Source organism: Hemibagrus wyckioides, linkage group LG07 (genome assembly GCF_019097595.1).
Source record: "Hemibagrus wyckioides isolate EC202008001 linkage group LG07, SWU_Hwy_1.0, whole genome shotgun sequence".
NCBI classification, from domain to species: Eukaryota; Metazoa; Chordata; class Actinopteri; order Siluriformes; family Bagridae; genus Hemibagrus; species Hemibagrus wyckioides.
This window is the reverse complement of record NC_080716.1, coordinates 32,930,285-32,939,900: the sequence shown is the minus strand read 5'-3', so window position 1 is coordinate 32,939,900 and position 9,616 is coordinate 32,930,285. Positions and strand designations below refer to the sequence as shown.

General features: G+C 42.8%; 2 protein-coding genes across 2 annotated transcripts in view; one reads left to right on the top strand and one right to left on the bottom strand.

Moving 5' to 3' along the window:
* The window catches only part of jmjd4 (jumonji domain containing 4), a 23,100-nt gene extending 18,145 nt beyond the window's left edge, over positions 1-4,955 (top strand). Inside the window, exons 4-6 of the mRNA XM_058394414.1 lie at positions 1-12; positions 198-344; positions 4,239-4,955. The exon at positions 1-12 is cut by the window's left edge and continues 256 nt beyond it. Of these exons, the coding sequence (XP_058250397.1) occupies positions 1-12; positions 198-344; positions 4,239-4,538 (459 nt within the window). The 3' untranslated portion in view covers positions 4,539-4,955. The remainder of the gene's footprint in view (positions 13-197; positions 345-4,238) is intronic.
* Positions 4,956-4,985: 30 nt separating this feature from the next.
* iba57 (iron-sulfur cluster assembly factor IBA57) lies at positions 4,986-8,964 on the bottom strand. The gene is made up of 3 exons (XM_058394425.1): positions 8,548-8,964; positions 6,874-7,214; positions 4,986-5,890 (listed from the first exon to the last, which is right to left on the bottom strand). Exons 1-3 carry the CDS (start codon positions 8,820-8,822, stop codon positions 5,496-5,498), a joined length of 1,011 nt encoding a protein of 336 aa, XP_058250408.1. The 5' UTR covers positions 8,823-8,964; the 3' UTR covers positions 4,986-5,495.
* Between the last annotated feature and the right edge of the window lie 652 nt (positions 8,965-9,616).

The window sequence follows — 9,616 nt, the reverse complement described above, 5'->3', positions numbered from 1 at the left end:
GTCTACAACCTGGTGAGGGTCAGGCCCAGGTTCCAGACCAGCACTGACCACTGCTGAGACTTTTACTGAATTCAGTTTATCTACATTATTAATAATTTTAGAATAATTCATTAGAGTCATACAGAACTATAATACCTAGAACTTCAGTAAATAATTGAATCCGTAATATAAATATAATGTGTGTGTGTGTGTGTTAGGAGGACACAATCTCCATCAATCATAACTGGCTAAACGGCTGTAACGTGGATGTGGTGTGGGAGTTCCTGCAGGGGGAGCTGTCGTCTGTCCAGAAGGAGATCGACGAGTGGAGGGACACCATGGACTCCTGGGACCATCACTGTCAGGTACGACCTGATACACACTCATCTTCATCATCATCATCATCATCACTGTCAGGTAACAGTCAGGACAGGTATGATACACACTCATCTTCATCATCATCATCATCATCACTGTCAGGTAACAGTCAGGACAGGTATGATACACACTCATCTTCATCATCATCATCATCATCACTGTCAGGTAACAGTCAGGACAGGTATGATACACACTCATCTTCATCATCATCATCATCATCACTGTCAGGTAACAGTCAGGACAGGTATGATACACACTCATCTTCATCATCATCATCATCATCACTGTCAGGTAACAGTCAGGACAGGTATGATACACACTCATCTTCATCATCATCATCATCACTGTCAGGTAACAGTCAGGACAGGTATGATACACACTCATCTTCATCATCATCATCATCATCACTGTCAGGTAACAGTCAGGACAGGTATGATACACACTCATCTTCATCATCATCATCACTGTCAGGTAACAGTCAGGACAGGTATGATACACACTCATCTTCATCATCATCATCATCACTGTCAGGTAACAGTCAGGACAGGTATGATACACACTCATCTTCATCATCATCATCATCACTGTCAGGTAACAGTCAGGACAGGTATGATACACACTCATCTTCATCATCATCATCATCACTGTCAGGTAACAGTCAGGACAGGTATGATACACACTCATCTTCATCATCATCATCATCACTGTCAGGTAACAGTCAGGACAGGTATGATACACACTCATCTTCATCATCATCATCATCATCATCATCACTGTCAGGTAACAGTCAGGACAGGTATGATACACACTCATCTTCATCATCATCATCATCATCATCACTGTCAGGTAACAGTCAGGACAGGTATGATACACACTCATCTTCATCATCATCATCATCATCATCACTGTCAGGTAACAGTCAGGACAGGTATGATACACACTCATCTTCATCATCATCATCATCACTGTCAGGTAACAGTCAGGACAGGTATGATACACACTCATCTTCATCATCATCATCATCACTGTCAGGTAACAGTCAGGACAGGTATGATACACACTCATCTTCATCATCATCATCATCATCACTGTCAGGTAACAGTCAGGACAGGTATGATACACACTCATCTTCATCATCATCATCATCACTGTCAGGTAACAGTCAGGACAGGTATGATACACACTCATCTTCATCATCATCATCATCATCATCACTGTCAGGTAACAGTCAGGACAGGTATGATACACACTCATCTTCATCATCATCATCATCACTGTCAGGTAACAGTCAGGACAGGTATGATACACACTCATCTTCATCATCATCATCATCACTGTCAGGTAACAGTCAGGACAGGTATGATACACACTCATCTTCATCATCATCATCATCACTGTCAGGTAACAGTCAGGACAGGTATGATACACACTCATCTTCATCATCATCATCATCATCATCATCACTGTCAGGTAACAGTCAGGACAGGTATGATACACACTCATCTTCATCATCATCATCATCACTGTCAGGTAACAGTCAGGACAGGTATGATACACACTCATCTTCATCATCATCATCATCATCACTGTCAGGTAACAGTCAGGACAGGTATGATACACACTCATCTTCATCATCATCATCATCATCACTGTCAGGTAACAGTCAGGACAGGTATGATACACACTCATCTTCATCATCATCATCATCATCATCACTGTCAGGTAACAGTCAGGACAGGTATGATACACACTCATCTTCATCATCATCATCATCATCATCACTGTCAGGTAACAGTCAGGACAGGTATGATACACACTCATCTTCATCATCATCATCATCATCACTGTCAGGTAACAGTCAGGACAGGTATGATACACACTCATCTTCATCATCATCATCATCACTGTCAGGTAACAGTCAGGACAGGTATGATACACACTCATCTTCATCATCATCATCATCACTGTCAGGTAACAGTCAGGACAGGTATGATACACACTCATCTTCATCATCATCATCATCACTGTCAGGTAACAGTCAGGACAGGTATGATACACACTCATCTTCATCATCATCATCATCACTGTCAGGTAACAGTCAGGACAGGTATGATACACACTCATCTTCATCATCATCATCATCACTGTCAGGTAACAGTCAGGACAGGTATGATACACACTCATCTTCATCATCATCATCATCATCACTGTCAGGTAACAGTCAGGACAGGTATGATACACACTCATCTTCATCATCATCATCATCATCACTGTCAGGTAACAGTCAGGACAGGTATGATACACACTCATCTTCATCATCATCATCATCATCACTGTCAGGTAACAGTCAGGACAGGTATGATACACACTCATCTTCATCATCATCATCATCATCACTGTCAGGTAACAGTCAGGACAGGTATGATACACACTCATCTTCATCATCATCATCATCACTGTCAGGTAACAGTCAGGACAGGTATGATACACACTCATCTTCATCATCATCATCATCATCATCACTGTCAGGTAACAGTCAGGACAGGTATGATACACACTCATCTTCATCATCATCATCATCACTGTCAGGTAACAGTCAGGACAGGTATGATACACACTCATCTTCATCATCATCATCATCATCATCATCATCACTGTCAGGTAACAGTCAGGACAGGTATGATACACACTCATCTTCATCATCATCATCATCACTGTCAGGTAACAGTCAGGACAGGTATGATACACACTCATCTTCATCATCATCATCATCATCACTGTCAGGTAACAGTCAGGACAGGTATGATACACACTCATCATCATCATCATCATCATCATCACTGTCAGGTAACAGTCAGGACAGGTATGATACACACTCATCTTCATCATCATCATCATCATCATCACTGTCAGGTAACAGTCAGGACAGGTATGATACACACTCATCTTCATCATCATCATCATCATCATCACTGTCAGGTAACAGTCAGGACAGGTATGATACACACTCATCTTCATCATCATCATCATCATCATCACTGTCAGGTAACAGTCAGGACAGGTATGATACACACTCATCTTCATCATCATCATCATCATCATCACTGTCAGGTAACAGTCAGGACAGGTATGATACACACTCATCTTCATCATCATCATCATCATCATCACTGTCAGGTAACAGTCAGGACAGGTATGATACACACTCATCTTCATCATCATCATCATCATCATCACTGTCAGGTAACAGTCAGGACAGGTATGATACACACTCATCTTCATCATCATCATCATCATCATCACTGTCAGGTAACAGTCAGGACAGGTATGATACACACTCATCTTCATCATCATCATCATCATCATCACTGTCAGGTAACAGTCAGGACAGGTATGATACACACTCATCTTCATCATCATCATCATCATCATCACTGTCAGGTAACAGTCAGGACAGGTATGATACACACTCATCTTCATCATCATCATCATCATCACTGTCAGGTAACAGTCAAGACAGGTATGATACACACTCATCTTCATCATCATCATCATCATCATCATCACTGTCAGGTAACAGTCAGGACAGGTATGATACACACTCATCTTCATCATCATCATCATCATCACTGTCAGGTAACAGTCAGGACAGGTATGATACACACTCATCTTCATCATCATCATCATCATCACTGTCAGGTAACAGTCAGGACAGGTATGATACACACTCATCTTCATCATCATCATCATCACTGTCAGGTAACAGTCAGGACAGGTATGATATGATACACACTACTCATTCTAATGGCTGATGTGACTTCAGATGATTCTGTTTGATTAGCTGATCATGTTAACGCGGTCCTCGTGTCCTCGTGTCCCAGGTGATGATGAAGTCCTGTACAGGGATCGACTACGCTGAATTCGCCGCCTTCCTCAAAACCATCGCTAATCACCGTATCTCCTTCCTGTCCTCTGGTCACGGAAACACCTTGTCAGAGACGCTGAGTGCTCTCGGGCCTCACCACGCCACCTTTGACCTTCAGAGAGTGGCTCATGTCCTAGAGAGCATGCTGAGCAACGAGGATTTTAAACGAGTGGAAACGTCAGAGCTGGAGATCAACCTGGAGGAGCTGCTGCAGGAGATCAGAGACACCATCAGCAAATACAACACGGCATACTGAACAGCTTCATCACCATCACCTTCAACAGCTTCATCACCATCACCTTCAACAGCTTCATGACGTGAACATCCTCATGCGAGTGGAGAATCATGTGGAACATCTGAGTTTCAGTGTTATTTTAACTTTCACCATAAATAAGAATAATCCTGACTGATGTTAGTGTTCCTGATAAAATAAAGAATAAACTCTATTTATAAACGAATCACAGACTTGGAATCCTGAACACAACAAACTGCTGGAAATATCTGCCACTAAAATAACACCTGAAAGTCACGCCCCCTGAGCAGCCCGAATACTCCAGTAAGAAACTGTGTCTCTGTTTCATTCTAAACATCATGAAGAAGAAGCTGGAGCTGTGATGTCACTTCCTGATCCCAGCGTTTTTATTGAAATAAACAGATTTAACATCAAACAGAATATTCAGAACTGAGTTTATATATTAAACGTCTTTATTCATCAGTAGTGTGAGATTGAGGATGTGTTAATGAAAGTGTTAATATCTTCTAAACCCTGAGTCCAGTCCTAAACCTGAAGTCAGAGCTAAAATTCAGAATCTGGTTCTAAACTCAAGTCCACTTCCAATCCAATTTATTAATTTTTTTAATGTGGTGCTTTCAAATATAGATATAGCCACAAACCTGAGACAAGTCCTAATCCCAGTCTAGTCCGAAGCCCAGGTCTGGTTCTAAACTGGAGACCAGTCCTAAACCCAGTCTAGTCCCCGAACGAGTCATAAACCAGAGTAAGGTTCTAAATCCAAGCCCAAGTCAAGTTCTAAACATGTGTCCAGTCCAAAACCAGGTCTGGTCCGTTCCCAACAGTCTGGTTATAAACCTGATCCTAAATCTGAGTCTGAACCCAAGTCCAGCATTTTAAATGTATATCAGAAGAAAACAGATATAAAATATTATTTTGGCACAATAGAATCTGTTCCCGTCCTTCATCGTAGTGAAATGTTTATAGTTTGTCCTTCAGGTCCTTGGGCCACCAGTCAGGCAGCGATGCTGTGAGTGTGACCTTTTCCCCCTGAGTGGACGGCACCGTGAGCGTCTCTTTGGCGTGACTGAGCCGTACGAGGCCCAGCCCGAGGTTCCCGACCCCTGACCTGAGTTTCCCCGCCGCTTTCCCCTGTGCTGACTCGATGGCGCTCCCCAATGGCAGGTTCTCCACAGGTACGGAGAGGCTGAGGGGCATGAGGCGTTTACGGACCATGCCCGTGTGGTGGGTGCGAGCCGTCAACTCCTGTCCGAGGTAGCAGCCTTTAGAGAAGCTGATCCCGTTCAGGAACAAAAGGTTGGACTCCAGAGGTAGAGCTTCACCTGGGGGGAGGTCCTGCACACCCTCGGGCACACCTGCAAACATCAACACACACCTTCACAACCCTCATAATGTCATGGACACAGAAATACGCCACACTGGTCACCTGCTATCACAAGTCACATGAAGGTCATCATCTTTACTAGATTAACAGAAATTATAGTTCGGCTTCTTAGTAAAAATTTGCAGCAAGTTAGTTTGAGTCCAGTCCTAAACCTGAGTCCAGTCCTAAGCCTGAGTCCAGTCCTAAGCCTGAGGTGAGTAGGGTCATGAGCCTGACTATATTTATGATAGAAGTCAGACGTCTTTCTCCAGAGCAATTTACATTTATATCATTTATACAACTGAGTACTTGAGGGTTAAGGGATCAATGGTCCAGCATGAGATTTGAACTCCATCCTCTCAACCACTGGACTACCACTGACCTCACACCTAAGCCAGAGTATTGTGGTATAAACCACAGTACAGTCCAAACAGTGTATATTCCCAAACCTAAGTACTGTCCAAAACCAGAGTAGGATCCTAAAACCATGTCCAGTCCTTAACCTGATTACAGCCTGAAACTTAAAACTTAACCTGATTACTCCTAAACCTCTGAGAGTAAGCCCAGATATAGTCTTAAACTTGAATACATTACTAAACCAGAGTAAGGCGTAAACCCATGTCCAGTCCTAAACCCATGGTTTCCCCAAGCCCAGATCTAAACATCAATTCCAAAACCTGGTCTGGTTATCAACCTGATCCTGGACTGGACTACCACTACCAGAGTGGGGCCTAAACCTGTGTCCAGTCCTAAACCCATGTCCAGTCCTAAACCCGAGTAGCATTTGAAGACCAAGTCTGGACCTGAGCCAGCATGTCAAATCCATTCTTAATAAAGATTATTTCCATGAAAACTAGAATAACAATAAACTTGAATTCTAACTCTCTATTCTATCAGTGATCTGTGTAAACAAAATTGCTCTCTTCTTCTAACAACATTATTATTCTCCATTAATACAATTATCTGCAAACGTACCAATTTTGTAGCGATGGCGATGATACTCATCAGCGTTGCCATGGTTACAGGCAGTGATTATTTCTGGAGGTTTCTCCTGGTTCCTGGTGATCAGCCTCCAGCCCATCAGAGGAGTTCTGGGATCCTGGACCATTGCCACCACCCCATCTCCCTTCCTCAGCTCCGGTTCTGGTCCCTCTGTGTTCAGTCTCAGTAAAGCCCACAGCGACAGATCCGGACACGCCTCCAGCGACACCTTACGCCGGATCTTGTACATCTTCAGATGACGTGTGATGGAGTTTAAGATGGAGCTATCACACTCGAGGAGGACACTGCTCAGCCTGTCACTGCTGTCCTTCAGACTGATGAACAAACAGAATTTACATAATTAGTCCATCAGACTGGACCGGTCAGATGTGTTTATTTCACATGTGAAGGTTCAACACAGCAGAGGAGCTTCACTATCTCTCCTCAACACCCTCAAACTCTTCACTGTGGTTCAGTCAGATAGGATACCTCCTACTGGGGGGAGGGAGGGGCAGGGGGCGAGAGAGACAGTAAAAGAGAGAGAGAGACAGAGTAAAAGAGAGAGTAAAAGAGAGAGAGAGTAAGACAGACTGAGTAAGAGAGAGAGAGAGAGACAGTAAAAGAGAGAGAGAGTAAGAGAGAGAGACAGACTGAGTAAAAGAGAGAGAGAGAGAGAGAGAGAGAGACAGTAAAAGAGAGAGTAAAAGAGAGATAGAGTAAGAGAGAGACAGACTGAGTAAAAGAGAGAGAGAGAAAGAGACAGACTGAGTAAAAGAGAGTAAAAGAGAGACAGAGAGACAGACTGAGTAAAAGAGAGAGAGAGACTGAGTAAAAGAGAGTAAAAGAGAGAGAGAGAGACAGAGAGACAGACTGAGTAAAAGAGAGAGTAAAAGAGAGAGAGAGAGTAAGACAGACTGAGTAAGAGAGAGAGAGAGAGACAGTAAAAGAGAGAGAGAGTAAGAGAGAGAGACAGACTGAGTAAAAGAGAGAGAGAGAGAGAGAGAGACAGTAAAAGAGAGAGTAAGAGAGAGAGAGAGTAAGAGAGAGAGACAGACTGAGTAAAAGAGAGAGAGAGAGAGAGAGACAGTAAAAGAGAGAGTAAAAGAGAGAGAGAGTAAGAGAGAGAGACAGACTGAGTAAAAGAGAGAGTAAAAGAGAGAGAGAGAGTAAGACAGACTGAGTAAGAGAGAGAGAGAGAGACAGTAAAAGAGAGAGAGAGTAAGAGAGAGAGACAGACTGAGTAAAAGAGAGAGAGAGAGACAGTAAAAGAGAGAGTAAAAGAGAGAGTAAAAGAGAGAGAGAGTAAGAGAGAGAGACAGACTGAGTAAAAGAGAGAGTAAAAGAGAGAGAGAGAGTAAGACAGACTGAGTAAGAGAGAGAGAGAGACAGTAAAAGAGAGAGAGTAAGAGAGAGAGACAGACTGAGTAAAAGAGAGAGAGAGAGAGAGAGAGACAGTAAAAGAGAGAGTAAAAGAGAGAGAGAGTAAGAGAGAGAGACAGACTGAGTAAAAGAGAGAGAGAGTAAGAGAGAGAGACAGACTGAGTAAAAGAGAGTAAAAGAGAGAGAGAGAGACAGACTGAGTAAAAGAGAGAGTAAGAGAGAGAGAGAGAGAGAGAGAGAGAGAGAGACAGACTGAGTAAAAGAGAGAGTAAGAGAGAGAGAGCTTACCTGTAGATGATGACGTCATACAGGGTTCTGCCCTGCACGCTGAGCAGGTGTGAGTACTGGGCAGTGTGTCCACTCTCCTCCAGCGCTCTGATGTCATTAGTGATGAGTCCCTGCAGGTAGGAGTGTGTGTCCTGACCGTGGATCTGGATCAGAGCTCTGTGTGTGAGTGTGTGACATGTCCACCCCGTCTCCCGTGTACTAAAGCTCCTGACCACAGCGCGGTATGCGCGCGCGCAGCCGGACACTCTGAGAGCGCCGCACAGTAAAGTCGCCATGTTTATAAACACCGCCGTGACGAACACATAAACACATCCCTGTTATCACCAAGCGGCCGCTTTCATTTTGTTCCCCATGATTCCGTGCGAGACACACGCACACGCAAACACACACACTGTGTAGCTCAGCGCTTACACTGCGCATGCGCAACACTCTACGTAGCATAACGCCTACTGAGCAGAGTTCGGCCTATGAGCACTGCGCATGCGCACAACGGCTGGTTTAAAGAAATATATTTATCGATTTGAATAATTAAATCTATAATAATTTATTCAGTAAATTATTCAATAAATTATTATATTTAATATAGAATGAAATTTGTGCCGAACATAAAGTTAAAAATAAAATGAGATTAAAAAATAAAATCAAAACATCGTGTTATTTAACAAAGCTAGCAAAATAATAAGCTAACAAAAAAATAAGGCTTTTTAGGCTAAATCCCTGACAAAGTTCAAATTAAAAATAATAAAAAGGTTTTAAAATCAGTTAGCCTCGTTAGTGTGTGATTCTGTCTACATCATGACCATGCTGCCACCTAGTGGTCACTTACTATATATTTATAACGCTTTGTCTGTTCACCTTTAATGACCTTTATGAGCTCTGACAGCAAACAAAAGACACGCTTCTTCTCCAGACATGGATGTTTATATCCATTACGCACAAGTAAACGAGTTTATTACAACTTACATGTTAGCATAAGTAGCTATAAGCGAGGCTAAGACTGCTCGTGCTTCTGTATGCTAGGCTAATCAACAGAAACTGACAGCAGCATGCAAGACATGGCTAACAGATT